Raw genomic sequence first — 16,533 nt, 5'->3', positions numbered from 1 at the left:
TTTAATGCTGCTGAAGTCCTAAGTTCCTTGAGCATCCTCAAAACCAGTGTTTGGAACTCTGCATCTGACAGATTGCTTATCTCCATTTCACTTAGCTCTTTTCCTGGAGGTTTTATGTATTCTTTTGTTTCTCTGTCTCCTTGTTTTGGCAGCCTCCCTGCTTGTTTCTATGTATTAGGTAGAGCTGCTTTGACTCTGTGTCTTGGTAGTGTGGCTTAATGTCGAAGGTGTCCTGTAAGGCCCAGTGGCACAGCCTCCCCTATCACCCAAGCTGGGTACTCGAGGTGCACCCTTTGTGTGGGCTGAGTACACCCTCCTCTTGTAGTTGAGCCTTGGTTGCTGTTGGCAGATCAAAGGGAGGGACTTACCCAGGCCAGTCAGCTGCAAGGATTGGGTGTGACCACTTACCATCAACCTCCACCCTCTGTGGAGGATCAGCTGTGCGGGGGCAGGGTGGTGGTGCTCCCGCATGGTCTGTAGCTGTCCACTGGGTGTGCTGGACCCTGGGATTTTCTGGGTGGTGCAGGCCAAGATCAGACCCAACCTGATTTGTCTGGGGCCATCTTGCCTGAGTTATAAAGTAACCTGAGATGGCTTCTACTTGTGCTGGGCTTGGAGATTTCCAGGCAAAGCCAAACTGTGAATCTAGGCTGCTAGTTCCTGGCCTGGGGCTCACTGAAGCCAGCTATTGTTTGAGAGGATTTAGGAAGTTGTGAAGCATAAGCCAAGACCATTCATATGGAAAAGCAGTTTGGGTTGGTCTGTAAATTGGGTGGGGTGGAGTCTCTGGGGATCCCCAAGGTGGGTCAGTGTTAGCCAGGTTGACAGACTCTTAGAAATGGCATGAGTCTGCCAGCCCTGTGGGGGAGGGGGGAGGGCCTAGGAAAGGGACAATGGCCTCTGCTTACCTTGATGTCAGACACCTCCATCTGCCCCTGCACACCACTCATGCCCCTCAAACCACCATCCCATTATCAAAGCTCAGAGGGAGAGTCTGAATAGGTGAGTCCTGTGTGGGTTAAGAGGAACTGCTTGGGGCTCCAGAATTTTCTTTCATCAACTCAATCCCTGCTGGATTTTGCAGCTGGAAGTTTTGGGGACTTATCTTCTTGGCACTGGAACCCTGGGCTGGGGAGCCTGGAATAGGGCTGGAGCCCCTTGCTCCCAAGGTATCCCTCCTGAATTTTTATCCACCACATGTGCATGTGGGACCATCCTATTCCATGTCTGCACCCCTCCTACAGTCTGGATGGATGTGATTTCTTTAATTCTTTAGCTGTCAGACTTATATTCAGTTCCATTTCTGTTGGTTCTGAGTGATGGTTGTCCTATATTCTAGTTGTAATTTTGTTGCGGTTGTGTGAAGAGGCAAGCCTTGTCTGCCGACACCATCATCTTGACTGGAAGACTCTCTCCCTAATTTCTTTACGTTAAACATTCACCCACCCTCTGACTCAGAAACTGTATTACGAGTTATTTGACAAAGGTAAATGAAACACTTATCCATATAGAGAATTATATGCAAATGTTTGTCCCAGCTTTATTTTCAATCATCAAAATTTAGAAGTAACCCAATGTCCATGCTCAAATGAATGGATAAACAAATGCAATGTTATTTAAGGCTAGTAATAATTCTCAGTAAAAAAAAAAGATGAACTACAAATATATCAGTAATGAATCTCCAAATATTTATGCAACACAAATGAAAGCACAAAAAATACATTTACTCACATCACATAAATTCTAGGAAATGCAAAATTATCTATTAAAATGAGAAATCAATGGTTACTTGGAGAGCTGTGAAAGACAGGGAGAGATTAGAAAAGGACGTAAAGTAAAAAGTGACAGATATGGTCAGTGTTGACTGTGGTGATTTCAGTTTAATAGATATGTCAAAATTCATCAGATATTATACTTGAAATATGTTGTTTACTAATGAAAACTTTTGAAAAATGGTTCAACATAAAAAAGCCCTAAAATATGTATGTCCAACAGTTTTTGGAAAATAGGTTTGGCAACCTTCTCATGCCCTCTGTGCATCAGCCGTGCCTCAGTGACATCGAATATACCAAACAATGAAGGACTTTCACCCAGATCAACAGCAACACTGGCTGGATCACAAAAGCCACATCCCTGGACTACAGATATCAATTTTCTTTATCTTTGATTTCCTGCCTGGGCACTGATGGTGAACATCTTAGAGGGTACACAAGTCCACAAAACTTTTTGATTATTTTCAATGACAATGACTTTGGCCACAGAGGATAACATGACGGGAGATCCTCAGATCTGTGTACACAATGATCTTGCAGTCTTTTCACAGAAATAAATAATTCTGGATGCATGTTTAGAAGAGGTACATTACACCTAGGTGGCTGCAGTCTTCTCCAATCCTCATTATTCTGTAGCAATCATGGTTTCCCCTAATGCCTGTGGTCCTACAATAACAAGTGTCCATCACCCATGGAATTGTAGATATTAGGACCCGCGGCCCTTTGCAAGACCTTCAGAAGTACCCTGTGAACAAGGGAAATATCCATCTGCTGTCAGAAGCACTTGAGGTTGTCACATTGGTCCCCTCTTGAAAGTTATCTGAGTCTCCTAAAACTCATAGCATTCAGTCTTCACACGAGTACCAGAGAGCCCTGCAGCCTTTTCTAGGAACATGTGGGCAGCAATGCAAATTTGGCAAAAACTGGTGAGCTTATATTGGCACCATAATGGCCCCTCGAAGGCAGAGAAAGTTTGAGACCCCTGTAAAAGTTCTTTACCTCTTCATGCTGTAGAGCCCAAGTCTGCTTATAACCTACCCCACACAGTAAATAAAACATCCAAGATTAAAGAGGACTTAAACAAAAAGGCCTTCATTGTTTTACAAGCCAAAAGGACGTGGACCTGGCAGTTCTTCCACTAGTAACTTTGACACTGGAAATATTCATCACAGGTATTTAAGAAAACCATGCCCCTGAAAAGGCAGTCCTTCTGCAAGCCGTCAGCTGAACTCAGATAATAAAATATGTTCTCTGGGGATCAACACTGGGTCAGGCCCATGCCCCAACTACTCAGAGTGAGGGAAATGCAGATCTCATAGGGCTTAGGCTACTCCTAACTTCCTCCAACACATCAGAGAACAAAGTCAGCTATCTTGAGCACTTTGGGTACAGCTGAAATAGCTTCAGCCACATAAATTTGTAGTGACATAAATCTGGCAAGAATCCTGGGCAGGTTAGAACACCCCAGGCACACATACTTCCCACTTTAACTAAAACTTATGGAAAATCTCCCACTGTTGACAGTTCAATGTATGAGATTAGATTCAGAAAAATGAGGCCTCAGAGTTTCCTCCAGTGTTAACACTGAACAAAAAATCTATACATTTCCTAGACGTCTAGGAACTTCTTCCCACGTGAATTCTCATGTGCTTAGAGAGGTTACAGTTTTGGCTAAAAGCTTTTCCACATTCACTGCACTCATAAGGCCTTTCTCTAGTATGAACCTTCTGATGACAACGCAAGTGAATGTTCCTGACAAAAGCTTTCCCACATTCAGTGCACTTATAAGGCCTTTCTCCTGTGTGAAATCTCTGATGATAACGGAGGCCACTGCTACAGGTGAAAGATTTCCCACATATGGTGCAGTCATAAGGCTTTTCTCCAGTGTGAAATCTCTGATGATAACGGAGGCCAGAGCTAGTGATAAAAGATTTCCCGCATTCGCTGCACTCATAAGGCCTTTCTCCAGTGTGAAATCTCTGATGACAACGAAGGTCAGAGTTCCTGATAAAAGCTTTCCCACATTCAGTGCACTCATAAGGCCTTTCTCTAGTGTGAATTCTCTGATGACAACGCAAATGATGGTTCCTGATAAAAGATTTCCCACATTCATTGCACTCATAAGGCCTTTCTCCAGTGTGTACTCTCTGATGACAATAAAGGCTAGAGATTCTGGTAAAATATTTCCCACATTCATTACACTTATATGGCTTTTCTCCAGTGTGAGCTCTCTGGTGTTGAATGAGGCTAGTACTTTGGCTAAAGGATTTCCCACATTCGCCACACTCGTAAGGTTTTTCTCCAGAATGAACTCGACAGTGTTGAATAAGGCCACAGCGATCTTTAAAGCATTTCCCACATTCATTGCACTTATATGGCTTTTCCCCTGTGTGAACTTTCTGATGATAACGAAGGCCAGAGAGTCTTGTAAAACATTTGTCACATTCACGGCACGCAAAACATTGTCTTCCAGCAAGGGCAGCTTGATCTGGAACAAGTGCGTGGTTGCAGCCAGTGGCTTTCTTACATTCTTTCCTGGTGTAATCATTTTTTTTCCCTTGAAAACTCACCCCAGACATCAACATTTCATTTGGCCTGTCCCTGGTATGCGTAGCCTGTTCTTGGATATGACCTGAGCTGGAAGGGATGTCCTGTCCAACCTCCCCACAGGTAAAAAGCTTCTGGGACCCAGTGAAATTGCAGCCCTTTGCAGGTGAGACCCTGTCCACACCTCTTAGGAAAGGCTTCTTTCTCATGTGCTGGTGCTGCTGATACTTGGCACTGAAATAAAACTGTTTTGCACATGCGCCACACCTCAACAGTTTCTGACTGTGCTGTGCTCCCTGCTCCTCAACCAGGAGGAAAATGTCTTTCAAGACTGACGCACAACGCTCACAGGGGTGGCTTTTCTGGGAAGACAAAGCTACATTAGGATTCTCTGCCTGAGACGCTCTTAAAGAAACTTTCTCTTCAGTGGGTGCCTCCACATCCTCTGCTCTGCAGCAGCAACCTGAAGAGGATATAAGCGCAAAATTCTCCCGCATCACTTTGAGGTACAGGTGTTTCTGAGCCTCATTAAGGAGGTGCCATTCCATTCTAGAGAAGAACACGGCAACATCCTTAAAGGTCACATTAGTTTCAGCCGGGGGTCCAAGTGTGGCCACTGCCATCACATTCTGTGGGCAGAGAGGAGCAGGAGTGCCGAGCGAGGAGGCGGCCCTGACGTTGGTCCCTGTCCTGGCCCTGGCGCAGGTCATCTGGGAGATGTTGCTATGTTGCTGAGCCTCAGATGTACGTCTGTTCGGCTGGGTCCCAGGACTCTTGTGCCTTCTCATTGTTCTGGCACGACTCAGCACCCAGGATGCTCTGGACCAGTCAGGTGACCCTGAGAGAAGAGAAAACGTCTGCCAGAGAATGCCAGGAGTCAGCTGCTGACTTGAAAAAGGATAAACAACTGCACTGCACAGCTTTCTGTAAGAACCTCAAAGAATTCTCACGAACAAATAAAGCTTTAAAAAAGTTCAGCTCGTCCATATCCTAAAGTACACTTGTTGCCAGGGTTCTGAAGTAATTTGGATGAAATAAACAGACTCGTGTGTTCAGCCACAGAGATACAGGATTGAAGTATCTACTGATTTCAGATGAAAAGCTGTAAGAAGATGGACCTTCTCACGGAGGCAATTAAAAAATTCTGAGGGCAACATGTTTTTTTGAGGATAAAATTATTAAAAAATGGAAGATAAGTAGTAATAATAAAAAAGACATTTGTAACATTAAAAAAGTACTGACTAGCCCTGCCTGGTGTGGCTCAGTGGATTGAGTGCCGGCCTGTGAACCAAAGGGTTGCTGGTCAGGGCACATGCCTGGGTCGCAGGCCAGGTCCGCAGTAGGGGGTGTGCAAGAGGCAACCACACATTGAAGTTTCTCTCCTTCTCTTTTTCCCTCTCTTCCCCTCTCTAAAAATAAATAAATCTAAAAAATAAAAAATAAAAAAGTACTGACTATAAGGAAAAACTATCAATAAAAATTAAAATTAAGCCCATTCAAGGTTAGCTAAAAAAGAAAAATCTGAGATAATAAGGAGTTAAGCAGCGATCAGAGCTGGCAGTAAAGTTAAATCACACCTGCCCTGGAAGGCCTTCCCTACAAGCCTGGCAGACATCAGGAAGGCCCATGGAGCCACGTGTTCCCATTTCCTTCAGCTCTTGGTGCCACATCTGTCAGCTGTCACAGCACTGGCACACTTTAACAAGACCTCCCCTAGGCTCAGAGATAAGTGAAGAGAAACACATGGAACCATGGCATTAGAGATACTGGCTTAAAGTACCGTACTGTTTACTATCCGACTACATGAAATCCTGTCATTCCTAGGCGAGATATGGGTCTGATAGAATTCTTGCTCTGCACGTTCCATTTCTAGAGAGTCATAGATGAAGCAATCACTTATTTGTAAGAGTTATTTTCTCATATACTCTACCACATTTATTGTCAACAGCCCAGAATTTCCTAAATGGGAAGGAAGGGGGAGAACTTTACACATGCACTAGTTCAGAAGCTACTAATCAACCGTAAGTGGGTGACCACCTTGTCCAGTTTACCTGGAATTGTTCAGGCATTCAAGTCTGCCTCCTGGGAAACCTTTCAGTCCTGGGCAACGGGGGACATTGTCACTCTAGCTGCAGAGTTCAGCACTGTGAAGTCCAGGGAGAGAAAGTGACTGGATAAACTGCAGGGGACAAAAGTAGGGTTCAGCCAATAACTCAGCTCTCCAGGCTCCCAGAGGATGGTAATTTCCATTAAACTAGGCTGTGACATCACAGAAATCTGAGAATGATGACAAGAGCCCAGCTAGGGGAAACCTAGGCTTCATCATGCTCAAGATGTTATTTTCTCAGGAGGGAGTTCACCCATTAGATAGGTAGGTGGGAGACAGCATGAAAAGTAACAAATAGAGGCTACAGTTACTAATTCCTCTACTCAGGCCTGGTCCTTTTTCTGAGGCTATGATATGAACTATGGGCTAGAATTCACCTGACAAGTATCTCATGAATCTTTCTAGGGAAAAAGAGCAGCTAGAGCTCAGGAAGCTGAGAGGAAGCACAGAGAAAAAAATTAATCTGAATACTCCCTGTGAATTTAGATCTATTCTCTGCACAAAACGATAGTACTTAATATGGAAAACAAAACTCTGGAAATTTAATTTGGAAAAGGAATTAAAGGACTGGTATACCAGTATACCCACTGGTATATCCAATGGGGGCCCCAGAGGAGCAGCCATCAGATACCACTCCTTGCCCTGGCCAGCATGGCTCAGTTGGTTGGGCATCATCCTGCAAAGCAAAAGGTTGCTGGTTCGATTCCCAGTCAGGGCATAGGCTTGGGTTTTGGGCCTGGTTCCTGTTGGGGGTGTGTGTGAGAGGCTACCAATTGTTGTTTCTCTCCCTTTCTTTCTCTCTAAATAAAAATAAAAAATTAAAAAACAGGAACCATTCCTCATGCCCTTGTGTTCTGATGAGGTGTTCATTTTTAGGACACTGGGCAGTACGGGAGAGAATTCAAATCTTTAAGGAGGTATAAAGGCTCAGAAAGTGTGAAGGGGCTCGCAGAATGATGACAATGATGGATGGCACAAAACTCCCTTCCTTTCCCACACTCTCACTCCACGCCACGTTCCTGAGTCCTTACTCAGTTAGAAAAGGAATCCCTGACTGGACAGTATGAACCTGACTCCTCCCTACCCTCTGCTCTTTTCCCTTTCTGTCCTGGGCTCTGTCTTCCCTGGTTCAGGGGTTTCATAGCATCAGTACCACAGGGCAGTAGGGTTTGTTCCACCAGGAGCCTAGGAATCTCCTAAAAAGAGCTGAAGGTTCCGGGAATGACCAGTGAAATCACCCCAGCATGAAAACTCCCATAATGTACAGGGCTCTCTAATGTGGTCAAGAGGAGACAACTTGACACCTCTTGTGAAAAACACAGGGGAGACGGCAACAGGGAGACATTAGAGGAGAGTGATTTTGTGGTCTGACCTAGAAAAAAGCCTGTCGACTTGCTTTTAGGATCTTGGGAAAGCCATTTGCCTCCTGTCTCTCTCTGTGTCTCCTGACGCTCCAGATTGCTCAGTGGTGTCCTTAGATGCCTCCATTCTGTCCTGCCTCCTTGCACCTTACCATGGGGCTCCCTGACATTCAATGACCATAAAGAGTCACTTCAGTCACATCTGGATTCATATCAGCTGGGGAGAAGTGGCCTCTCTCAGCCAAGGGAACATTGCAACCTGATTAATTAAGCTTCACAACAGACTAAAATCTGACCCAGAAAACACCGGGCAAGAGGACCGAGACACCTATGAAATGTGCCACACGTGTGAAATGTACTCCCAGGAAAGCAGTGCTGGAGACTCGGAGCTCTGCGGAGCGCACTGCCTCTGGTGAGGAGAGGGCTTTTCGCAAGTCTTGTGAAAACTCTACCCCAGTCTCTAAAGTTAGCTTGCACATCTTCTTGACCCCTCTTAGCTTCACCGTGGGGTACTGGTGGCTCACTCACCCAGAACACAGCCCCTGAACTCTGGTTTTGGGGTTCACTAGCTTTCACTTACTTCTGAAGCTTATTGAACATGTGAAAATATGCCAGATTTCTGTCTGTTCAGGAACTACACTGTCTCCCAGAGTGGAAACAGGACAGTTTCCCTGTCAGATAGGAAAATGGAAAGGATGGGGTTGGGGGCAGGGGGAACACACAGTCCGCTAAGTAATAGGAGGACAAGTGATAGTGGGCAAACTGAAGGGGAAGGGAAGGTGTGGGCAATGAGGGTGGAAGGACAGAAAGGATCTGAGTGTTCTAGGGTGAGAATAGTACTTTTAAGAAGGCAGGAAGAAAAAGAGAAACAGAACACGGTAGTTGTCCCACCCTCAAATAACCTCTCCCCACACTCACCAAACCGAAGGCCCTTTCCCTTCACTTGCTCCCCAGTTCCCTCGGGGTCATCTTCTTCTGAGGCTGAGGCCTTGCTCCAGGCTTTCACTTCACCCCAGGGGGTCTGGGAGGACCTCTACACAGAAGAGGGTCTTACAGGAGAAACCTGAATTTTTTCCCTCCTCCGTCAGCTTCTCCAGGTTCTGCAACATCAACTCGTGCAGACGCTTGGCCTTGTCTTTCCGAGGCTGACTTTAGTTGCTAGAGTACAGATGGAACAGAGGAAAGAATAGAACGATTTAATGGAGAAGTCACCCTCTCTGTGGTCAGAGAAATGGCTCCCTGAATCAGCTCTGAGACCTCCTTCTTCTCTCTGCCACTTTCCTCACCCCTCCTGCGTTACTAGAATAGCCTCCTGACTGGTCTCCCTGAACACCATTCTCGCCCCACCAATGAATTCTAGAGTTAGAATTCTGAAACCCACATCTAATCACTTCAGTTCACTCCTCAAAATCGTTTAATATTTCAGGATGGGGTCCTAACTCCTCAGCAAAGTTTAGTAGGTTCTGATGACCTCCCCTCAGCTTACTCACCCAGCCTCATTGCCATCACTCCCTTTCATGTGTCCATCCCCCCAAACCACCGAACAAGCCTAGTAACAGGCCCTTTTTTCACCTCTTGTCTGAAATTTCCACAAGCTGTTATTCTATTTCTCCTTCTTTCTGTAGTGAACCCCTACTCACATTTCAGGCCCCATGTTAGACATTACCCCTTCCAGAAAGACCTTACCTGATCCCCAGAGATTAGGGTGGTTGCTCCTTACACATTCTCAGCAGTACCCCAAGCTGACCCCTATGATAATACTTACCACACTATGTTAATTAGACTGTCAGCAACCTGAGGGCACAGCGTGTCTCACTCACTACTGTATGCCCAACACTTAGAATAGCATGGGGCACACAGTAAGGCTCTTAATAAATACTGTAGAATGAATGGACCATTAACCAGCAATTACCTGTGTTCAGCCTCCCTGTCACCACCACTTCTCCTTCACCATCACTGACAATATTCTTTTCTCTTTCCTCCCACTCTGTAGTTTCTTCTCACTTAGCATCTTCACCAGCCATATTACTCTTCTCTTTCCTTCTGAGATTATTTTCTCATCAAGCCCAGTATTCAAACCTTAGTCAACACTGTACCTATGCCATCAAAATTGAAGGGTGTCAGGTATGCTCTCTCTTAGCCTCTCACTACCCACCCACCTTTTCAACTTAGATTTATCAACAACTGTATTCTCCATGGGGGCACTGAGACCTAGTGGCCAAAGGCTCGGGATTTTTTAATCAGACAGACCGCATTTCAAGTGGTAATGACTTTAGGAAAGGCCTTCATTCTCAGTCTCTCAGTGGATAATTCTACGTATTTCATTATGTTGCCTTCAGGGTGAAAGGGGATAAAATACTTAAAAGGTTTTACCAGCTAAAAGAACCAACTCAGTAAACCATAGTAATTGTTGAGTTTTCCTCCTGGCTCAGGGATGGGGTATTCCCTGCTATTCAAGATCACTGCATCCCACATTGTTCTTCAAATAATTTCATCTCACACAGAACACTGCTACATCAAGTATCTCTGATCTCTTACAGCAGGGGTGTCCAACTCATTCTCACTGGGGGCCACATCAGCCTCGCGGTTGCCTTCGAAGGGCGAAATGTAATTTTGGGACTCTATAAATGTAACTACTCCTTAACTAGGGGCAGGGAGCTCAGCACTGCTGCCAGGTAGAAACAAGGTGCTGGGCCGGATAAAACAAGGTGGGGGGCCAGATTTGGCCCCCGGGCCTTGTGTTTGCCACCTGTGTCTTATACCATATAAATCTCTTCAAAATGATAGTTTAATATCTATTTTAAAAACAAACATCACCACCTTCTGCATGTGTTGGGCCCCCTCAATCCCAAATCTCAACTAACCTCCCCATTCATAAGCCAACTTTCTGAAGCTATATTCTCCCCACCTATTCGACAGCCCAGCGTCATCTGGCTTATACCTTAGCTGCAGAAAGAACTGTTCTTGCAGAGTTCTATGAGGTCTTTACACTGACAAATTAAAATCGAATTCCTCTCATGCTGGAACTCTCCACTGAATTCAACTGTTTTATCAGTCTGAACTTCTTGAAACCCGCTGTATCCTTTGCTTCAGTGAAACCAAAATCTGACTTCTATTGTCTCTTAAAGTTCCTCTTCATCACCCGAAGTTTAAAGTCTGTTAGGCAACTACCTACAGACCATTTTTATTCTCACTCAATATGATCTCCTGATGACTCAAATCTGTTTTCAAAATGGGATGGGATGGATGTAAACAAGTAATTGGTGGATACAAGCTTTTTCCCCTCCCTGTTGTGCTCATGTTATCTCCTCTCATGGTTTCTGCTTGCACCTGCATGTGCTGAGGCCACAGAAATCTAAAGTTCCATCTAAGTCTTCTTCCATAATCTTCAGAGTTCAATATCTAAACAGCATCAGGATACCTGTTTTTGGTTTATGCCGCAAGTTGAATTTGGCAAAAATAAGATTTCCTACTTTTCCTTAATTATACATTTTAGTTAGCTGCAAGATTTGCTGCACAGTCATGCTGTTTAGAAACCTGAGTCATCCTGGACCTTCCCTCATCCAATCAGTCATGAAGTCTTAAGATTACTTCCTAAATGTTTCTGAAACCTGTTTTCTCTTCAACACTAACATCATAGTACATTCTAACCTCAAGTTCAAATTCAAGGACCGTCCTCCTCTCCCATCACTCCCATTTGCAGGGATGCAGGCTACCCAAGGATGCAGACTGCTATTAGCAGTTATTAGCTGCTAGTTATAGGGGTTAGGTGTTTTTAAAGGAGGATAAGCAAATACTATATACTGAGAATAAGTGTTTTTTCTCCTCCGATCTACTTTTCTATAGGTTAATCCATTCTTTCCTCTTTAGAATGTTAAGCTATAGAGATCAAATATTTGGATGAAGGCTGTAAAAGACCACAGAGGTCTCTTTAATACAGGTTTCAGGTCTGAGATATAAATGAGTCCTCCCAGCTCACATTTGCTAGCTCAGTTCATGACATTACTTAAGGTCTGGACCAACATTTAGTAGGAAGGACTGTGTATCTTCCTGCTGAGCCTGTGTTGGCAACAGGCAGCCAGTTTAGGTCTTAGAGATCCTGAATGCGGGCTTCTATTTTCATGTCTTTTCACACTGAAGACACAATCTGTATTCTCTAACAGTGCCTGGATAAGAGTTTTACTTAAAAAATCTCCATCTGACTTACTCTACTTAGCATAATGACTTCTAGATCTATCCATATTGTCACAGATAGTAGGATTTCGTTCTTTTTTTATGGCAGAGAGACATTCCATTGTATGTATGTACCACATATTCTTTCTCCAGCCATCTCTTGGTGGGCACTTGGGTTGCTTCCATCTTGGCTATTGTAAATAATGCTATAATGAACACAGGAATGCACATATCTTTTTGAGTTAGTATTTTCGATTTCTTTGAATAAATGCCCAGAAGTAGATTTGCTGGGTCATAAGACAGTTCTATTTTTAATTTTTTGAGGAGCCACCATACCGTTTTTCATAGTGTCTGCATCAATTTGTAATCCAACCAACAATGCACGAGGATTCCCTTTTCTCTACATCCTTGTCCACACTTGTTTGTTGATTATTGACGATAGCTATTCTGAACTAAGTCAGAGAAAAACAAGTACCATGTGATTTTACTTATATGTGGAATCTAAAGAACAAAATAAACAAAATAGAAACAGGCTCATAGAGAGCAACCTGATGGTTGCCAGATGGCCAGAAAATACAGATTGTATCTTCGGTGTGAAAAAGACATGAAAATAGAAGCCCGCATTCAGGATCTCTAAGACCTAAAGTAGCTGCCTGTTGCCAGGGAGGGACATTGAGGGGATAGATTAAAAAGGTGAAGTGATTAAGTACAAATTAGTAGTTACGAAGCAGGCACAGGGATGTAAAGTATAGCATAGGGATACAGTAAATAATATTGTAATAACGAGGTATGGTGCCAGGTGGGTATTAGACTTATCAGAGGGATCACTTGGTAAATTATATAAATGTCTAACCACAATGCTGTATACTTAATATAACTAATATAAACTAATATTGAATATAAACATTAACTGAAAAAAAATCTGACAGTTCCAGTATTTAGATCATCTGTGGTTCTGTATCTGTCATATTTTTTTCATTGTTTTTAGTTATTTGGTACTGTGTCTTGGCATGCTTGGTAATATTTGATTGGGTTTGATTGGATAATAGACATTGTATATGAAAAATGGTAGAGGCTCTGGGTAATGTTTTCTTCCTCCCAAAGGCAGAGTACTGGCAGATTCTGTTCCTGTTAAAGGAGAGTTTTAACTTTTGTTAGTGCTGATCTTCTGGTTGGCCTTACACCTAGAGCGCTACCCTTGTAGTCTCAGAGGTAAGCTGGCGGTGCGTGCAAGAGCTCCTCCACCTTCTCAGGCCCTGATCTCCCACCTCCAACTCCCCAGCAATGTAAGACTGCTCAAGTCTTTGTTCAACTTTTTACCTTCACAGCTGTTGCTTTCAGCTTGGGGCCAGGAATCTTGCCCAGGATAGGCACAGCTTAGGAACTGACAAGCACCTCAAGAGGAAACTACACAATGAATTTTGGGCTCATTTCTCTAAGGTTCCCTCTTCCATTTTCAAGCCTTAGACTCCACTGCATCTCTGAATTCCAACTTCCTTCTTCCCAGCCCAATTGCCACGTGCCCTGGCCACCCACCTCTTTCAGCATTACCCTTTGTGTCCGTGAGGAGGAGAGGCAACCGGAGAGGTGGTGAGCGAGCCTGGAGCGAGTCGAAAGCGTTCCTAGGTCTCTCCCGGACCTGGCCCCACAAGGGACGGGGCTAGCCCTAAACTTCCGTGGCGTCCGCAGCCACCTCGCAGAGAGGCGTACAACGCCGCAGAGTGAGAAGGGTACCCGTAGGCCCGGCGCGCAGCTGGCCACTCTAAATCTCACTCTAAGACTTAGCCAATGTTCTGAGGGAAAAAGCACAGGTAAATGTGGGGCTAGGCTAGATGCTCCCATATTCTCTCCAGCAATTTTCTCCTTCAAGTCCTGTCTGACTTGATTTTTCCCTAATACCTTCAGTTACTTTAAGGATGTTATTCAGGTTTTACACTTACTACTGATAGGAGGGTCAGTGTGACAGAAGTTACTCCACCACTCTCAGATGTGGAGGTGGTATGTACTTTACGTTTACCACAAAAGTCCTAGAGAGGCTCCAAGGTACTGACTGGTTTCGCTCTCATTCTGTGTCATCTGGATGGCCACGCCAGATTTCTAAGTGTCTCATACCCTCACTCATTACCTAGTTAATAAGTTAGCATGGGCTGGGCGGGGGACGTCTGGAGGCAGAGACCTCAAAATACAACAATTTAAACATCAAAAAGAATAGCTGCAATGGATCTAAACCCATCTAACACACAAAAGCCCTGAGTTTATTTTCAGTTTGAGAAAAATTACTTACCTTTGGAAATTCTAAGGGACTAATTCGTTTTTCTGAAAGCAGGTAACGGGAGAACATTAAGCACGCCTCTCTTCTATAAACTATTTCCAGTGCCAAATCTGAACTTCTCCAGCTTCATGGTAAGTGGGGCATGAGGTACCTACAGACTGCTCTTAGCCAAATCCCATAATCTCATCTGGGTCTTAGCATTCCTCAAGGTGAGACAGGAGACCACGGTCATCACCTAGTGGGCCAGAATGGAAGAACACCGTTCTAATGGAGAAATACAAATAAATAATGGCCTATTCCTAGAACCTAGGGCCCAGAAAGAAGTATGTAATAATAATAAACTCTCTACTAAGTTCTACTCACAGAACCCAGGGTGAAGAGAGGAAGATATGAAACACAGGCATCTTATTTCCAACTGTCCCATACAGAAAGAAAAATAGAGAACAACTGCTGAGCCAAAATTCGCTGAAAGCAGTCACCGGGGGACAAATAAAGACAAAGAACCTTTTCTTCCTTAGTCCCTATAGGCTAACACAAACTCCAACCCCAGCAGAACCCCAGCAACCCTATAAAACCTTTTTCTCTCACCTCGGCGAGACTCGCTGGTTCTGACAGCCAGAGCTTCCGCCCTCTGCAGAGATGAAATTAATCTTTCATTATCAGCGCCCCTGAACTAAATTCTTTTATTTCAGGATACAAGAACCCAAGTGGTTCCGGTTAGACTCGGTATCAAAGGCATCTCTATGGCATTTAACCCAGGGCGCCACTCCACTCTAGCGGAGACTCTCTTTCCTCAGTCTTCAGAATACTTTTTCCTTCTGTCCTCATTTCTCCACTCCCTTACCCCTCAGTCTCCAGTGCTGGTCTGGGGTGCTGCCTCCCTCAGCCCCGCCGGCCTCACCTGCCACATTTCAAGTTTGCATTACCCTTTGTGTCCGGCCAGGAGGAGAGGCAACCGGAGAGGTGGTGGGCGAGCCTGGAGCGGGTCTCTCCCGGACCTGGCCCCACAAGGGACGGGGCTTGCCCTAAACTTCCGCGGCGTCCGCGGCCACCTCGCAGAGGGAGAAGCGTCCAACGCTGCAGACAGAGTCAGAAGCGCACCAGTAGGTCCGGTGCGCAGCTGGCCAGCACGCATCTGCTCTACCTGGCAGGGGAAAGGTGGTAACCGGAAGCTTGACGGAGACCGTCCCCGTGGGCGGGGCCACCCCACCCCCGTCCCTGTGGGCGGGGCCACTCCATCCCGTTCGGCTTCTGGCTAAACCACACCCAGCAGTCCAAACTGATTTAGGCGCTCAGCCGGAACCTGGGTGGCGTTAAGACCCGGAACTGAAGCATGGCGGTGGGGTCGTGTCTTCGTGGGTGGTGCTACCAGATCCTGCCAGTTTAAAAGCAAAGTCACGCGCTGTGGTCTGCTCAGCTGGTGGGAGGGGTCATGAGGGGCAGTCGCTTGTTGTTCCTACACTAGCGGTTCCTCGGTGTGGGTCCACTCAAGCGGTCACAGTAATCATCACACAATCACATGATCATCAGCCCTGGGCTACCCTTTAGTGAAACAGACAGTGTGCGTATCTTAGAGGGGTAATAGCTTAGGGATCGGGCAAATAAAACGTTACATCTGACCCATGCACGATAAGGGAGTTGTAAAATGAGAGTGTGGAAGGGAGATCTTGGTTGCTTGAAGTCCTGATGGCAGAAGTGGTGTGTGTGTGGGGGGTGAGGGTATGCAGCCAGGGCCCCACCCACAAAGGGGGGTTTGTAATGGGGTCATGAACTCAGGGAGTCCAGGAATTATAAAATATAGGATATCCTCACTCCCACAAGCCTGAACTGGGGGATGGGATACAAGGGGCAGGGCCATTGAGAGTTATTTTGCATATCAATAGTTGGCCAGCTTCATACCCAATATGCAAGAATGGTTATTTAACAGACCTATAACAGCAGGTTAGTTTCATAGATATGTTAAGTAGCTGTTGCCATGTTTTGAGCCAGGGAGATGGGAGTGACTTCCACCCATGCCATAACTAGCAAGTAACTTCCCCTGGTTATAGCACTTGTGTGAAAAGCGGGAAAAATATGGGACTGCTGGTAGGCATGGCCGATTGTGGGAGGAGTCGGAAGTGGGGATACACGGGAAGATTAGCTCTGGGATTTAAACCCAGGCCCCTGTAGCCATGTGGGTTGGAGCCACCTGGTTTTGAGGGCTAACCTGTGGTTTTGGGGCTCCCTTAACCATGCAGCTGAGGAAGCAGGAAAGCAAGATGTAGCAGTCGTGCAGAGCTTTCTCTTACCAGTTAGGAAGAA

At 45.3% G+C, this 16,533-nt stretch overlaps 1 protein-coding gene across 9 annotated transcripts; it reads right to left on the bottom strand.

Annotated features, from left to right (window-relative positions):
* Window positions 1–1,526: 1,526 nt before the first annotated feature.
* Window positions 1,527–15,422, bottom strand: LOC112316046 (zinc finger protein 154). Of its 9 annotated transcripts, XM_053925039.1 has the most exons (5): window positions 14,821–15,422; window positions 14,245–14,467; window positions 8,706–8,945; window positions 6,371–6,498; window positions 1,527–5,176 (listed from the first exon to the last, which is right to left on the bottom strand). In XM_053925039.1, exons 4-5 carry the CDS (start codon window positions 6,386–6,388, stop codon window positions 3,389–3,391), a joined length of 1,806 nt encoding a protein of 601 aa, XP_053781014.1. In that variant the 5' UTR covers window positions 6,389–6,498; window positions 8,706–8,945; window positions 14,245–14,467; window positions 14,821–15,422; the 3' UTR covers window positions 1,527–3,388. The 9 variants fall into 9 exon arrangements, with proteins under 9 accessions (XP_053781014.1, XP_053781013.1, XP_053781011.1 ...); XM_053925038.1 differs by lacking the exon at window positions 14,245–14,467; XM_053925036.1 differs by lacking the exon at window positions 14,245–14,467 and having other exon boundaries at window positions 8,706–9,883; window positions 15,159–15,422.
* Window positions 15,423–16,533: the final 1,111 nt, after the last annotated feature.

This window comes from Desmodus rotundus, chromosome 5, assembly GCF_022682495.2.
Source record: "Desmodus rotundus isolate HL8 chromosome 5, HLdesRot8A.1, whole genome shotgun sequence".
Lineage (NCBI taxonomy): Eukaryota > Metazoa > Chordata > Mammalia > Chiroptera > Phyllostomidae > Desmodus > Desmodus rotundus.
This window is presented reverse-complemented; position numbering and strand designations above follow the sequence as displayed.